This window comes from Aquarana catesbeiana, linkage group LG04, assembly GCF_042186555.1.
Source record: "Aquarana catesbeiana isolate 2022-GZ linkage group LG04, ASM4218655v1, whole genome shotgun sequence".
NCBI lineage: Eukaryota > Metazoa > Chordata > Amphibia > Anura > Ranidae > Aquarana > Aquarana catesbeiana.
The window spans coordinates 385,454,317-385,472,449 of NC_133327.1; the positions used below are offsets into that span (position 1 = coordinate 385,454,317).

Here is an 18,133-nt window from a genome sequence, read left to right on the forward strand (position 1 = left end):
GAACGAATGACTGCTGACACTTCATGCGCCTGACTATATTGTTTTTTTAATTTTCCGCTGCAGAAGTAGAACCTTCCCTCCTGTGACATCTTCTCTGCTCTGCTCTTTTGTATGGATGCCTAAAAGAAGTAATGAAACAAATTACCAGAATGGATCTAATCACTATTCACATGCGCAGATTCTAGTGGCTTAAAGGCTGGACAGCTGAAGCTGCCTGTATAAGATGCCTGGTCTTAAAATCGAGCACCCAGTGAACAAGTTTTTGCCATGGTTTTCTCTTGCCTAGATTCCGCCATAGATACAGGTCAGGGTATTCCCCTGTGGGGTACTCCTGGAGTGGGGTGTAGGACATAGGGTAAAGGTGTTCTAGAGGAATACACAGCAACCTGGATGTAGACTGTCCTTGTGGCTAAAGGACATGAGGAAGCACCTGAGTACCTAATAAGTACTCTAGGCAATAGTGGTGGTAAAGTCTGCGACCAGTGGTGTGAGACTAAGCTCTGAGTGGCTGAGTTTTAGGAACCGAGTTTAAAAAGTCAGAGCTATAGGATGACTCTGTTTTACCCATCCATGACACTAGAGTCCAGTCTTTGTCTGTCATGATGGCCATACCCCCAAGGGGGTCTTCAAGGTCTGGGTTCCATAGGGATGGCCCATGGCTCTTCACAGCACTCTGTAGCTGATTATACACAATGCACAAAATGCCAAGGTGAGCAGTCATGCAGGTTCCAGTGCCAAAGTCATCCTGACAGTGTGGGTTCCAATTGCGATGCCAAGGTTTTACTGAGGTTGCACTGCTTCTACTGTGGTATTAGAAAACAGTGAAGAGTTGACTGAAGAAGCTGAAGACAAAATAAACTAGTAAAACTAAAAAGGCAAAACATTTTTTTTCGCTTTGGATAAAGGGAGGGTTATAACTTCTGTCAGTTTATATTTCACCATCTGTGTCCCATTGGGAAGATTTACCTTCACTTGTCCCATAGCCAAAACGGGAAGTGAGAGGAAATCCCTGCAAATAAGGAATCCCTTGGGGACCCCCAGGTCACCAGAACTAGTGTCTCCATTGGAAGATTTCACCTATATACCATTTTGGGGGACAACCCAAAATGTGGGATTTTGTTTTACTTTCAATGATAATGGTAAACGGGACAAATAGAGAGGGGGAATCTCCCTAATGGGCATAGTAGCCAACAGTCTCAAATTACCCGGGACATTCACGAATATTTGACAAATGTCCCGATGTGAACTTGTCCCGGGCTAAGTCCTGAAAATGTCACTTTGTCAAGGACAGCCGAGTGCTCCCGAGCGGTGTGGGAACCTTCACATGCAGCACACTCACAGATCCCTCCCCCTACCTCCTCTGGCTCCCCCAGCTGCAGAGCTGTTCAGTGGCTCAGGGCTCTGATTGATGTAGAGGAGCTGCTTCCTTGTAATTAGTTGGGACTTGTGAGGGGGCGTGGCCAGCCAAGGGGAAATCCTGTCTGTCACTCAGGGAGGGGTTGAGTGCGGCCAGCCTCAGGGATGATCGCAAAGTCTTCCTTCTGAGAGCAACATGGAGTTTAAAAAAAAAAAATGTCTCTGAAAATGCCGGTATTTCATTTTTTTTCTTCTTATCCAGCCACTGGACTGTTAGAAGTTGGGTTTAAAACTGCTCTGCCCAATTTATCACAGTTAGGACAGTGCTACATAAAATAAACAGATACCATCTTGATCATTGTCAGCTTTTTTTACTTCTATCTTTAGACTTTTAGATAGACATAAAAAGTGCTGTAAGCTGACAAAGATCAAGATGGTATCTGGTTTTGCATGTAGCACTGTCCTAACAGAGAAATTGGGCAGAGCAGTTTTCAACCCAATTTCTCAGTCTCTACTGCTGGCAATATCATTTAGGCAAGCCATAGATGCCCAATCCTCTGCCCTGCTATCGCCCAGTCCTCCGTCCTGCTGACGCCCAGTCCTCTGCCCTGCTGATGGCCAGTCCACTCCTGAGCTGGAAGCTGCCATACATACTACGGACCTCTGGGGGCTCCCCTACATACCACAGACCTCTGAGGGGGCTCCCCTACATACTACACTATGCCAACCCAGCCACTCTATGCACTATCCATACTTTTTGGTATGGGGGGAGGTTCACACTTGGCATCTTTGCCCCCTCATTCTGCACTGTATATTCCCTATTTAACATGACCACATTCTGCACTGTAAGTCATCTCAGACTCTATTTAACCACACCCCCTTTAAGCCACGGCGGATATTTAGAGTAATTTAAACCATGTCCAATTTTTATTCATCTTACTTTGTTCTATAGACACGCCCATAATGGATGCTCCACCCCTAATTAAGGTAACGCCACAACTACAGTGGCTTTCTGGACACAAAGGAAAAAAAAGTGTCCCTAAAAATGTTTTTAAATTGTGGGCAACTATACTCCAGCTAGAATTGATAAATGTCTCCCTACCTACCCCCCCACATGCTTTAGTGGATGCTCAGACCTAGGTGATATGAAGCATATATGGTGGACATGCCCACAGGTCAAACGATTGTGGATAAGGGTCTACAACATGGTAAATTTGGTGCTACACATACATTTATGAAAAGACCCTTCAGAGGCGCTTCTACACAAACCGATAGAAGGCGCTACCAAACAAGAGCATGCTCTTGTGGCCCATATATTCTCGGCCACGAAACTGACAATTGCAAAAGTGTGAAAGACACCGATTCTCAACTTGGACAAAGTGAAAAGTCGGGTACACGGTACTTTAGTGAATGTGAAATTGACAGTGATTCTAACCGATACCCACAATAAATTTCTACATACCTGGCAGCCTTGGTTAGATTACTTCCCATCAACACAACTGCTTAGGCGCTTCCCTGAACTGTAATCTATAACAGCATGTTAATATCTCTGTAGCCTCCGGTACAGAGATGGCCTCCTGCCCCCCCCCCCCCCCCCCCCCCCCCATTGTTTTTCTCTCTCCCTCTCCTTTATCTTTTTATCTCTCTCTCCTAATCCTCTCCACCTCAGAATTAGCAAGAGTGGTACCTCTTATTGGTCCCATGGATGATTACATTGTCTTCAGTTCTATGGTTCCCAGCTGGTTTCCCCCTCTTTGGACATGAAGCGTATAACAATTTCAATTATGGCTCTGCTATTTGACCACCTTGCAATATAATGTTGCCTGGTTATTTTTTTATTTTACATTATTAATATTTAATATATTTTCAATATTTGCGGAGGGAAACTCCTTTTGAATCTGTACAGGTTATCGTATAATCTTCTTGCACTAGATAAATGCCTATGTTTCTTATTGTTTCTAATCAAATTCAAGTGAAAGAAATGTTGGCAACTATGAATGGGGGCACAGACAACAATAAAAACTGACAGGTGTTCTAATTACTCTCCACTCTATCCAAAACTAAAAAAAGTTTTGCATTTAGGTAAACACGGTAATACAAGGGTGTAAAACATATAACTAAATAGGATAAGATTCAAGACAATCAAGTAGATAGTGTGCGACAGCAAAACGGCCTAAACAAGCCCAACACAGCATGCCCGGCACCTGTGTAAATGATCACATGATAGAAATCTAAGGTAGCTGGGTTCATAAAGGTAACATCATGGGCCATTGTGTCTGTAGCATCATGTAGCTCTACGCGTTTCGTGGATTCGTTTCCACTCGTCAGGAGCAGATGCACTGGATCCCTGTAAATATAGTAAATGAGGTAAACCACACTCTGTTTGAAGGTGAAAACTATTAATCAAATTTAAAAGATTTAACCCAGTACACTCACCAACCCCGGTGGTAAGCGCAGCATGGGGCGAGCGAGACATGGCGAATCGGGAGCATAGACCACATCACGGGAGCTGAGGCGGTGTGGTAATACACAACTAACTTGGGGAGATGTAAGGGTGCCTGTGAGGGTTTCCATGTGCAAGGGTGCTGGCATGTGATTCTGCAATTGAGGATATCTGGAAACAAATTAAGAATTGTACTGTGAGATGAAAAGTGTGGAATGGAGTAATGAAAGTGTGAAAAAAAAAAAAACAAACAAAAACAAATTGAAGTGTGTGTGAGGTGAAGTGGTAAATTGGGTGATATGTGTGTGCATCCAATATGTCCGCATGTGTTGATGGCAAAGAAGAATGTAATGGGTGAGTGAAAAGAGGTTATGTGTGAATGAGGTGAGCTGACCTGAATGTAAGTGTAACTGTGAAAAATTAACTTATTGTTGCAAACAAAAACCTAAGAGTAAAGGTGAAATTAACAAACGTGCAATGGCATTCAGGGCGAACAAAAATGGACCTGACTCAAAGGACACTTACCCAAGTAGCACGCCATGCAACACCAAGCAATGGAGTGGCTGGTGTGCAGGAGCTCCAGGCGGAGACCAGCCAAGTGAATAGCCGGCTCCGACTGAAGGTGTAGGGTATATATTACCACGCCGCCTCAGCTCCCGTGATGTGGTCTATGCTCACGATTCGCCATGTCTCACTCGCCCCATGCTGCGCTTACCACCGGGGTTGGTGAGTGTACTGGGTTAAATCTTTTAAATTTAATTAATAGTTTTCACCTTCAAACAGAGTGTGGTTTACCTCACTTACTATATTTACAGGGATCCAGTGCATCTGCTCCTGACGAGTGGAAACGAATCCACAAAACGCGTAGAGCTACATGATGCTACAGACACAATGGCCCATGATGTTACCTTTATGAACCCAGCTACCTTAGATTTCTATCATGTGATCATTTACACAGGTGCCGGGCATGCTGTGTTGGGCTTGTTTAGGCCGTTTTGCTGTCGCACACTATCTACTTGATTGTCTTGAATCTTATCCTATAGTTTAGTTATATGTTTTACACCCTTGTATTACCGTGTTTACATCTTGTGCATATATGTAACAAATGATATTTAATAATTTATACAAATAAAACTTTATATATACCATCACCTCTGCATTTCAACCGCTTCAATTTAAAGTCCCACCTTCCTTTTGATGCATCCAAATATAGGGATGGAGGCACGCTTTTGTGCCTCATTTAAAGTCCCACATTCCCCCTTTTTTTTCTCCAGTTTTGCATTTAGTTGTACTTTAAGCTAAGAAACATTTCTCCATAAGGGTGAAGAGGTCCATCACCTTAATGCCGCGTACACACGATCGGATTTTCCGACAACAAAACTGTGGATTTTTTTCCCAAAAGACGTTGGCTCAAACTTGTCTTGCAAACACATGGTCACACAAATGCTGGCCCAAAATTCCAAGCGGTGATGTACAACACATACGACAAGCTGAGAAAAAGGAAGTTCAATAGCCAGTGCGGCTCCTTCTGCTTGATTCAGAGCATGCGTGGACTTTTGTGCGACGGACTTGTGTACATACGATCGGACTTTCCGAAACAAGTTTTGTTGTCGGAAAATTTGAGAACCTGCTTTCAAACATTTGTCGGCGGAAATTCCAACAGCAAATGTTCGATGGAGCATACACACGGTAGGACTTTCCGACAACAAGCTCACATCGAACATTTCCCGTCGGAAAGTCCGACTGTGTGTATGCTCAGTCCGACTGTGTGTATGCGGCATTAGACCCTAGCAAAAAAATTAGAAACGCCTGTAATTGAATAGGGTTACGGGGGAGGTGACCAGAGTGTGTGTCCCCAAAAGCTAAGTCAGTGTCCAATCACCTGAAGGTATGAGCCTATAACCCAGGGTCTATGAATACAAAGTCTATGTCTTGTACTGTACGATTAAGATATCTATAGTGTGGTGTATATATATTTGTTTTTTTTCTTACATTTGCATGCTCAGTGCCCTGTGCTGATTTTAAACAAGTGGTATCTTTTCTTTGTTCACTTTTCTCTGCTGTGCCAGGACAGCACAGCAGGTTAGCACTTCTTCCTTGCAGCACTGGGGTTCTCAGTTTAAATCCTGGCCAGGACACTACCTGCATGGATTTTGCATGTTATCCATGTGCTTTTGTGGGCTTCTTCTAGGTACTCCAGTTCCATTTGACAATCCAAAGGCATGCTGGTAAATTAATTGGCTTCTGTCAAAAATTGGCCCCAGTATGATTTTGCCAAGCTGGCTGCTTCAACATTTGCCTTAACAGCAGATAATGTGCTTTGAGTCCCCAGAGAGAAAAGTGCAATAGAAATATAAATTAATTATAGATCAAAAGTTAAGGGTGCAGAGGTATTTAGCTTAGTAGTAGTAGTGGACCATATTCAAGCCACTCCCTCCCACAGTGCTCTGGGGCATGCGTGCTGGGACCAGCACGATTCTGCTCATTCACTGCAGACCTTCAGCCATTGGCGTATCAGCCAGCACGTACGATGTGACACATGGCTTTATGTCATAGGCAGAAAGATATTCTAGTTATACAATAGAGATTAATCCTAAGTGTTTTACCCAGCTTTGGCAACACTGATTGTCTGCTGCTCCATTGCCTCATGGATACTGGTACGGTCATGCTCCTTGATACTGTTGAATTCATCAATGCAGCACAAACCTCCATCTGCCAAGACCAGTGCCCCAGCCTCCAGATTCCACTCACCAGAGTCTTTCACTGCAGTAACAGTCAGTCCTATAACAGAGAGATTTCATAAATGCCAGACATTCAAAGTCAAACATGATCCCCCCCCCCCCTCTACTAGGTATGAACACACTGCTCCTGATCTACCCATCTGATTACACTCTCATGAGATTAGGCAGGTAACATTTGTGAAAGGTTTTATTTAAAGAGACGTTGCAATTTTGCAATGTTACATATTTGTATAAAATGCATGTTTTTAAATAAAAAAAGCAATAAACTGAATCTTAGTGAACACAAACAAAATAGAACAGCCACATTTTTGGTAATATAAAAGATGGGGTTGTGTCAAGACTCAAAATACAGTGCACCCGTGAAAAAAAAAGTACCTAAACTTTTTAATAGGGGACACTTTAAAATTATTGCACTTACTCAGACAGCAATACCTCACATATGTGGCATAATCACTATTTACATACATGTGTGGGAGCTACGCGTGAATTTGCATGCATGTGCGAGGAAGGGGCACAATTAATTTTTTGCACTTTTTACTGATATCTCAACAGGGCTAAGAAGTTCCCTATGTGAAAGCATGGGCAGGTCACAGATGCTCTTTATAGAGATATCAAGGGTCAGAGACCCTGAATGTTTCCTCTGCCCTCCAATGCAGCTAATCAAACACAGGTAGTGCTTTTCACTACTGTAAAAGTGATTGGGTGGCTCTACAGCCTGACTTTTCCTGAACAGCCGCAAAAAATGCCATGATCTTGTTTTACCACCACACAAATGCAACCTGCCTTTGATTAGATGCGAGAACCCCAGAGGGGAGGCAGCCCCATTGAAAGCAATGGGAGCCTGCCAGTTCTCGCAGCCAATAGTCAGCATGCAGGGCTGATCACTCACATGTGATCGTTGCATAAGCGATTACACGCGAGTGGCCATAATTAGACCCCTTTCACACTAGAGCATTTTGCAGGCGCTATTTTTAACGCTATAGCACCTGCAAAACGCCCCAAAACAGCTGCTCTATTCACTCCAGTGTGAAAGCCCGAGGGCTTTCACACTGGAGTGGTGTGCTGGCAGGGCGTCAGAAAAAGTCCTGCCAGCAGCTTCTTTGGAGCAGTGAACTCACCGCTCCTCCACTGCTGCTCCCCATTGAAATCAATGGGGCAGCACTGGGATACCAGCTGCATTTTGCGGGTGGATTTAACCCCTTTTCAGGCACTAGCAGGGGGTTAAAACTACCCCGCTAGCGGCTAAATAGCGCTGCTAAAACGACAGTAAAGCGGCGCTAAAAATAGCACCACTTTACCGCTGACGCCTGGGCGCCGGCAGTGTGAAAGGGGTCTTAGCTGCAAGAGCGGTAAGCCTCCTATTGCTTTTAATGGGGCTGCCTTTCACAAACACCAGAATCATCGCTGGGGTTCTCGTATCTAATCGGGGGCAGGGTGCATTCACAAGTGTGAATGCAACCTTCAAGTCCAGGTTGATGCAAAATGGCCTAAACATGTGAAGTGGTTAAAATCACTTAAAACCTCAAAATAATTATATTTTCTCTAAAAGCAGAGGTCCTGCATAATAAAAAAAAGTGGCAGTTGCAATTCGTTATGTCATACAATATCGTGCAAATGTTTATCTATATTTTTAAGAAGCCACACACTAAAATATATTTTCATGCACTCAAACAATATAAGAGATGGGGTTGCATCAAGTAAATAGATACTAAACATGTCGAGCCTATAAATTGCATGCGCCTGTGAAATAGTGAAAAAGTACAGTATGCATAACTGTACTTAGGTGACGCTTTAAAAGTCTTTACATGCTATCAATTTAAAGTAAAGCAACCATGACTGATTCATTGTACAATTCCAACGTTTACAGCGATACCTCACATGTGTTGCGCAATTGCTGTTAACGAACATGTGCATCTGCATGTGTGAGCGGGGTGAGAGGGTTACAATTACAATTTTTTTTAATTAACTTATTTAACACTCTTCTTAAAGTGGGGTTCCACCAAAAAACCCAAAAATACATAAAAAATCCTAAAAAACAAAAAAAAAAAAACATTTGGATATATATTTTTTTTTTACTCACCTCTAAATGCCTGTTGCTAGGTGGTCCCTCGTAGTCTGCCTCTTCCAGTGCCTGGGCTGGTGACATCACTTCCCCCTCGGCACAGGAAGGGCTCCGCTCTGCTCCCTCCCTCCTGTCAATCATCTGAGACCCATTACAGTTCCCAGGTGACTGAGAGGCCAATCACGGCGCGCGGCGCCGCTCGCGCATGTGCAGTGGGTGCCAGGCTGTGAAGCCACAGCCCGGCGCCCACAGTTGCAATGCCGGCGCCGCTGAACGGAGGGGGAGACGAGCGGGGCTTCGATCCCCCGCATCGCTGGACCCAGGGACAGGTAAGTGTCCAATTAAAAGTCAGCAGCTGCAGTATTTGTAGCTGCTGACTTTTAATTTTTTTTTTTTTTTAACCGGCCCCCTGGGTGGAACTCCTCTTTAATTTACCTTTACGTCCATCACAAGGGGGCTAACAAGCAAGTGATAGATCCTCTTTATTGAGACATCAGGGGTTTATGCTAGGGGTAGCTCCTTATAAGATAGTAAAATGGATAGAGCCACCCGTATCACTTTTACTGAAAAGCCAGTTGCCGGACTAAGAAGATTACAGCTGTAGCCACAAGCTTGTCTTGTATTGAAGTCTATGACATGTATACACTGTACAGCAGGCATAGGAAACCTTTGAGAGGTGGAGATCTACCTGAACAACATGAAAGAGATCAAAGATCACTTGGGTTGGGTGCCCCTTTAAAAAAAAAAAAAAAAAAAAAAAAAAAAAGAAATTAACTAGCAAGCCTAATAGTAAGGAAAAATATAACAAAAATGTCACTGAAAAAATAAAAACTACCTTAACCTTAGCCTACCTTAACCACTTCATTCCCCGCCTATTGTCAAATGACGTCTGCAGATGGGATCTCCCATCCTAAGTGGGCAGTATATAACGTCCTCCACTTCCCACCGGTATAGGGGGCGCGCACGCCACCGCGCCACTGAGGAGCCGATGCACGTACCCGGCGGCCGTGATGTCTGCCGGGCATCCGGAATAGCTCCTGACAGAGCAGAAATGTGGATCTGTGTGTGTAAACACACAAATCCATGTCCTGTCAGGGGAGATAGTATATAGGAACAACGATCGGTCTCCTAACCCAAGTAAGTCCCATCCCCCCACAGTTAAAACACAGTGAGGGAACACATTTAACCCCTTGATCACCTCCCCCTAGTGTTAACCCCTTCCGTGCAAGTGACATTTATACAGTAATCAATGGCTATTTATAGCACTGATCACTGTATAAATGTCAGTGATTTCAAAAAAGTGTCAAGTGTCCGATCTGTCTGCCGCAATGTCGCAGTCCCGATAAAAATCGCAGATCGCTGCCATTACTAGTAAAAAAAAAAAAAAGTTATAAAAATGGCATAAATCAATAACCTATTTTGTAGGCGCTCTAACTTTTTCGCAAACCAATCAATATACGCTTATTGTGATTTTTTTTTAAAATATGTAGACGAATACATATCGGCCTAAACTGAGGAAAAAAATTTAACTTTTTGTTTTTAAATTGGGATATTTATTATAGCAAAAAATATTGAGTTTTTTTTTTTTCAAAATTGTCGCTCTTTTTTTGTTTATAGCGTAAAAAATAAAAACCGCAGAGATGATCAAATACCACCAAAAGAAAGCTCTATTTGTGAAAAAAAAAGGACATCAATCTTAGTTCGGTACAGCACAACTGCGCAATTGTCAGTTAAAGCGTCACAGTGCTGTGTCACAAAAAATGGCCTGGTCAGGAAGGGGGTAAATTCTTCCGGGGCTGAATTGGTTAAAACTGGACACTGTCAGTCAGTAGGGCAGTGGACAGTAGGGCAGTGCATGGTGTGTGGACAGTGCCAGGAGGGCAGCAGATGTGTCAGTGAGTAGAGTAGTGGACGGTGTCAATAGGGCAGTGCATTAGGCCAGTAGTTTTTTATTTATATTTTATTTTTTTACAATTTTATTTAATTTTCTAGAATTTTTTTGGCAGCCCTGTTGGGGGGATTTAGTGAAATATCAGGGGCCTAAACAGACTCCTGATGTCTCAATTTTCTGACAGAAAGGACACAGTCCTCAACCTCCATCTCTGTAGCCTAAGCTGCACAGAGTGAATGAACAGGAGGAACTCTGCACAGTCTCCATGTGGATTAACAAACATAAGCATAGTAAAACACAGGTACTGATCACTCACTATGTTCATTCAGAAAAGGAAGGGGCTGGTAAATGACATATTTACCAGTGCATTCCCCTGCTCTCCATCCTGAAATGATCCCCTGCAGCAGCTGGCAAGAGAAAGTGGAGGGGAAGTCGTCAGTGCTGTGGGGACCAGAGTGGGACCAAGGGAGCACAAGGGGGGCCCGTGCAGCAGAAGGAAGGGGAACCTGGACAAGAGGGACAAGAGAAAAAAACCTTCTGTGTGTAGCAGCCCCCCTAATACTTACCTGAGCGCCATCTCTATCCAGCGATGTCTATGAGTGCCTGAGCCATCAGGGACTCTGCCTCCTGATTGGCTGAGACACTGCAGTGATGCCATTGGCCCCTGCTGCTGTCAAAGTCTTAGCCAATGAGGAGAGAGAGGGGCGGGGCCAAACCGCGGCTCCGTGTCTGAATGGACACACAGAGCAGCGGCGCGGATGCCCCACATAGTTGCTTGCTGTGTGGGGCACACAACAGGAGGGAGGGGCCAGGAGTGCTGACGAGGGACCGAAGAAGAGGAGGATCCAGGCTGCTCTGTGCAAAACCATTACACAGAGAAGGTAAGTATAACATGTTTTTTTATTTTTAAAGAAAATAAAATGAGACTTTAGTATCACTTTAAGCTTCTGCAGGTGGAAAATACAGAGGATCAGTTCCAGTAAATGCCACCTCCACCAATGTCCAGGTTCTGGGGGTGAGCAAGAAAGAGATGCAATCTACCCGTCACCTGCTCGTGATCGACAGATTGCCGACACCCGCTGTACAGTATATGGCGTGAGCATAGCAAGTGATGTTAAAGGTCAGGTAGGTGCCATTTAAAAAGCAGACACTGATGTAGTGATTTCATAAACATGACTAAAAATCGATATGCAATCAGAATCTGCCAAAAGCATGATAATTTCAGCAAACACCATTTACCTGTCTTACGGGCTTGATATTTTCTGCTGCATTTCACTAGCTGTATTTTTATATGACAAGAAAATATCATCCATTTACAAACAGGATAACATTTTTGTATATTAATACATTGCAACAAAAGCATGTAAGAAAAATGGGTACAGAATAAATATGTATTTCACAGTACACTATCCAAGGTGTAGTTTTTATGGTAATACCTCTGACGTGTGGGTGTACACAGAACTGTCACACAATTATAGTCCCAACCTATGTTTGGTGAGTGTATTGTTACTGTCATGCCCATTTTTACTAAAACAGCAGGGGACTCACTAACGCTTTCATTTTTAATTCTGGGTTAATTCACACCACAGCACTTCGGTAACATGCAGCGATGCCTGTTACATGCACTGGATGTGCCTTTCATTATGAATGGCACCCCACTGCCCTAATCACATGTGCCAATATATTCTGAACAGCTCAAAATCAGAACTAATATGCTGGCCAGTCTGTTTAGTGGTGTGTAGCCACTCTCTCCATAATAATCTATATCTCCACACTGCAACATGAGAGTGAGATTGCATAACACAGATGTGACCGATGCCTGTACTCTCCTTAGAATCACACATGAATAGCCTTCTAAATCTGTCTAGAGTTGATCAACCACCCTATGGACACGGCTACTGAAGGAAAGTAAAATAGGTTTAAAAAATAAAATTAAACTAGCAAATATTTCCAATTCTTTGAAGACAACATCACTGTTACCAGAAAAAACAAAAAAATAAAACAAACAAAACAAAAAAATAAAACAAAAAAACAACGGACACTCATTTACCACAAATACAGAAGCTTTTAATCTGCTTTTTCGCTTAAAGCTTCTGTGTATAATGAGATATGCATATAATAGTAATAGCAAGCTGATGTGTCAAGGCATGTATCATGAGGTAACTCCTAGCAAGATCATGAATAATACTTTGGGTGTGGCGGTTGTCATAAAAAGTTAGAAACAAAGAGTTAAATGAGTCACAAGGACACGGTCTGTAAACAAAAACGAAAGCAAACTGTATATTGTTTTTAACACAAGCACATGCAATCAAATAGTCCATTCAAAACTGATATTTTAGTGTGCAGCAGATACAGGAGAGCTAAACCAGTGGTAATCTATACTAGAGGTCGACCGATATATCGGCCGATATTTGGCTTATTTTACTTAATCGGCATCGGCTGATTGTGCTGATAAAAAAAGCCGATTCAGCGGGACTTGCAAATGACTTCTGTAATAGAAGTCAATTGCAAGTTGTCTGAAGTTTTCTTCTCTCCTCCTCTGGGCAGCCTGCCAAGTCTGATAAGAAGATACATTGTATCTCTTCAGGTTCTTTTATCAATAGACTGAACTCCGTGGAGAAGTTTTCAGTTTAACCATTTAAAGACTAAATCTTTTCTGACACTTGTTGCTTACAAGTAAAAATCCTGTATTTTCTGCTAGAAAATCACTTAGAACCCCCAAACATTATATATATATATATATATATTTTTTTAGCAGAGACCCTAGGGAATAAAATAGCGGTTGTTGCAATATTTTATGTCACACGGTATTTGCGCAGCGGTCTTTCAAACGCTATTTTTTTTTTTTTAAAATACACTAATGAAGTTAGCCCATTTTTTTTTTCGTCCAAAAGTTTTGATTACCTGTTTTTGTGTATTTAATATTTTAAGATATAGTTATTTTTTTTTTAATCTAAATTCTACATACAAGTGAACTGATTGGAGGTTTGTTTTGTTTAATAAATGTTTAAATATAAAAAATTTTCTGTATCACTTATTACTTAAGGTTGCTTTCACACTGGAGCGGGCATGCGTTGACGGTAAAACGCTGTTAATTTTAGCGGCGCTTTACCGTCATTTTAGCGGCGCTATTCGGCTGCTAGCGGGGCGCTTATAACCCAGCTAGCGGCCGAAGAAGGGGTTAAATGCGCCCCTGAAGCGCTGCTGCCGAAACGCTTTGCAGGCGCTTCGGCAGCGGTGCGCATTCATTTCAATGGGCAGGAGTGGTGGAGGAGTGGTAAACACCGCTCCAAAGATGCTGCTTGCAGGACTTTTTTTTAACATCCTGCCAGCGCATCGCCTCAGTGTGAAAGCACTCGAGCTTTCACACAGACTGCAGGGGAGCCGTTTTACAGGCGCTATTTTTAGCCCAAAAGCGCCTGAAAAACTCCCCAGTGTGAAAGGGGTCTAACTGTTAGATTTTATGAGATGAAGGGAAAAAAAAAAAAAAAAAAAAAAAAAATCGGCCTAATATATCGGCCAAAAAAAATCGGCATCATATATCGGCCATCGGCCACCGCAATTTCTAAATATCGGCTTTGGCATCGGCCAGAGAAAAACCCATATCGGTCGACCTCTAATCTATACTGTCCTCAAGTACCCCCAACAGGCCATGTTTTGGGAATTTCTCTTATATAAAATAGCTGTCCAAAATACCAAGCCATTGACTCTGATTTAAAGTACCTGTGCAAGATAAAGGAAAACGTGAAAACATGGCCTGTTGGGGGTACTTGAGGACAAGGTTGAGAACCACTGAGTTAAACCACTCAACAACTTCTTACAATTCTCAAGAGTTATGTAGATGAGTTCTCTGCACTTGAGTTCCTGCTGTAACCATTATGAAAGGGTCCTAATGTCCTTGCTGGATTCATTTTACATTCCAGGCAATGCAATAGGAACACAAACCCCCAGGTGCACAGGGTCATGAAGATCTATGCAGGCTATGGAAGAAGTCAAAGGCTGACTTAGACCACCAGCAACCATCCAGTGTATCTAAAGCCTTAAAAAAATGGATAAAGAAGGGGTTAGACTCTGTCATGTTTTATTGCTGTCAGTGTTCCTACTTTGGGGAGATTTACCCTATTTGTCTTGGTCACTATTGTTTTGTCGACCGTGTTATAGCCGAATGACAGCTGGCCAGTTCTGGGTGGGCGTCATATGACATGCTCCCATGATCGTGTCCACTGCAGCACATCCTCCCATGAGTGCGCCCGCTGCAGCGTGCCCTGTGATCGCTCTGTCCTCAGGACACAGATAATCACAGATCGGGTAAAGAGCCAATCGGTGGCTCTTTACCATGTGATCAGCTGCGTCCAATCACAGCTGATCATGATGTAAACACAAGCCGGTTATCGGCATTCCTTTCCTCACGCCGACAGCATTAGGAGAGGAGAACTGATAACCGGCTTGTGTGACAAGGGGACATCTACACGGATAAACAAGGCACTGATTATTAATGTGCTGATTATCAGGGCAGTCCCATCAGCGCTGCCAATCAGTGCTCATTATCAGTTCCCATCAGTGCTGCCTCATCAGTTCCCATCAGTGCAGCCTCATTAGCGCACATCAGTGAAGGAGAAAAATCACCTATTTGCAAAATATTATAACAAAAACTACAAAAAACTTTTTTTGTTTTCAAAATTTTTAGTCTTTTTTTTTGTTTATTTAGCAAAAAATAAAAATAACCCAGTGGTGATTAAATACCAATAAAAGAAAGCTCTATTTGTGTGAAAAAAATGTCATTTGGGTACAGTGTTGCATGATCGCGCAATTGTCATTCAAAACGTGACAGTGCTGAAAGCTGAGAATTGGCTTGGGCAGGAAGGGGGTAAGAGTGTCCAGTAGGCAAGTAAAGTATGACTAAAAGGGAAAAACTGCCAGAGCAGTTTTTAAAGAAAATAATTTTGGATCTGAAAATTATGCAAAACCCGCAAATATTATATCGTTTTTGAAAGCAGGCACTCTAGAAAATAAAATAGTGGTAGTTCCATTTTTTTTTTTAATGTTATGCAATGGTTTAGGAAATAAAATGTGAGTAAAAAAATGACACTACAGTTAATTTTAGGGCACACAAAAGCATTAGCCAATTTATTGGCAAATTATAAAAGATGAGGTTGCGTTGAATAAATAGATACCCAACATGTCAAACTCCAAAATTGCGTGCACCTCTAAAACAGTGACAAACTTCAGTACGCTATATTTTCCATAGGTGATGCTTTAAAAACCCCTACAGGTCATCAGTTTGAAGTTAACCATGAATAATGGGCATAGCATTATTGCTCTTACTCTGGTGTGTGCGGTGATATGTAGCATGTGTAGCGCAATTGACTTTATTGTGTGTAGGTGCCCCCTGATGTGTGCATTTATTATCATATGTACGTGTATGCGGGGTGTTTGTGCCTGTAAGCGCAAATACGCGTATACATGAGGATGGACAGGAATGCAACAAGGTTTCGGGAGCTAGAACGTGAGTAAACGATTATGCACAAATACACACAGGCGAATACATGCACATACGTCCAACATAAACATCTGAAATTACATTAAAAAAAAGCAGCTGCACTAACATTAGTACCATGTGCAAAAGGCTAATGCTTGGTACACGTGATGAGATTATCGGACGAATGATCGTCTGTTTTTTTTTTTTTTTTTTTTGCATGCTAGTCTCATATTGAAAGTGAAGAGTTTACTAAAGTGATGAAAATTATCGTACAACAGAATAAAAATTTGTAAGTGATGTATTGTATTTTTAAATGACAACTGTACTGATTAAGGCCGGGTTCACACCAATGTGAAATGGATGTGGATTTCTCCGCATCCAATTTGCATAGCAGGAGAATGTGACCGGCTCTCTATGGAGCCGGTTCACATGTCTCTGGGGTGGCTGCGGAGCGCACTGCACAGAAACGCTGTGCATCTTTGCCTCAGTTTCAGGGCCAAATTCAGGAAAATACTCTGCCCTGATTCGTTCCTGAAACAGAGAACAGGGATGGCCAGCGTTGCTGTGCAATCCATGGCTGGTTTAGGTGTGAACCAAGCCTAAAGGCCAGTTCACACCACAAGCAGTCCAGTGTGTTTTTTCTGTATCAAAAACGCATTAAAAGTAGGTCATATGATTTCCATTGGCATAGTTCACACCAGTGTGATCAGTTCCAGGGTGTTCTAGTTCCAGATAAAGTAGAGCATGCTGCATTTTTTCTGTACTGGACTGCACTGAAACGCAGTAAAATGCATCAAAAATGCACCAGAACACATCAAAAATGCACTGGACCCCACAGTACAGTGAAAAAAAAAGCAGGAAATGCATCCAGAAAGGCATCAAAAATGCACCGGAATGCGTCTAAAAAGTGCATGCAGAAACGCCCTTCACGAAAATCGTACGAGGAAAATTTCCATGCTAATCTCATCGGATATCGGATGAACTGGCGTAATAGTCTCTGGAAAGCTGTGTACCAACTATCAGATTATTGTACGTTTGCTTCAAAAGTGGTATTTTTCGTATGATTTTCTGATCCTGTGTACAGGCCATTTTTAACCACTTCCCACCCGCCGGCTGTCAAATGATGGCTGGGCGGCGTGACTCTCGTTCTGGGTGGACATCATATGATGGCCCTCCAGAACGACTGCTCTCATGTGCCTCAATGCCCAGCAGTGCCGCCTATCAGTGCCACCCATAAGTACCTATCAGTGCCCAGTTTCGCCACCCATGAGTGCCGCCTATCAATGCCCATCAGTGCTGCATATCAGTGCCGCCTACCAGTGCCCATCAGTGAAGGAGAAAACTTACTTATTTACAAAATTTTATAACAGAAACAAAAGAAAAACTTTTTTTTTTCAAAATTTTAGGTCTTTTTTATTTGTTTAGCAAAAAAAAACCGCAGAGGTGATCAAATACCTACAAAAGAAAGCTCTATTTGTGGGAACAAAAAGATAAAAGTTCTGTTTGGGTACAGTGTAGCATGACCGCGCAATTGTCATTTAAACAGCGACAGGGCTGAAAGGAGAAAATTGGCTTGGGCAGGAAGGGGGTGTAAGTGCTTGGTATTGAAGTAGGTAATCTTATCCAAAAAGTGGCTCTCCTGCTCATTGATTTTGGCATGTTAAGATTTATGACATGTACTGTGACAGCTGTTACATAGTTAGCCAGGGTCCCGATGAAGATTTTGTTACATGGCCCACGATTTCTAGTTACACCCCTGGCTTTAGTTAGATCTTAAAATATGACTTTTGGGTAGACTGGTGCTTTAAGTAGCTGAAGATTTCATTAAATATTTCCTGCAATAATTTCTCATATACCACGACATATCTATCTGACAAATAAAGAACGGTACGCACACAGCAAAAACAAAACTGGAGCCCAGCAGATAAGTGCTGAGCAGGAGATAAAGTCATGGAGAAAGTAAGCTGATGTCTTCATACATAGATGTGTGCGATCTTCCTCCTGACAACATGCACTGTCACAGCTATGTACAGCAAGCACTGAGGTCAGGTGAAAGATCCTCCTGAGCCACCATGAAGCTGTCATCCAGCAGGGGGCGCAGCAGCTAAAGGTTCCCATCTATTTTTTTTTTTCCTGTGTGCAGCTTTTAGCATTAGGGGAG

At 42.6% G+C, this 18,133-nt stretch overlaps 1 protein-coding gene across 1 annotated transcript in view; it reads right to left on the reverse strand.

Moving 5' to 3' along the window:
• MCM9 (minichromosome maintenance 9 homologous recombination repair factor) overlaps nt 1-18,133 on the reverse strand; it is a 160,757-nt gene that overhangs the window by 43,398 nt on the left and 99,226 nt on the right. Inside the window, exon 8 of the mRNA XM_073627161.1 lies at nt 6,406-6,580. Within this exon, the coding sequence (XP_073483262.1) occupies nt 6,406-6,580 (175 nt within the window). The remainder of the gene's footprint in view (nt 1-6,405; nt 6,581-18,133) is intronic.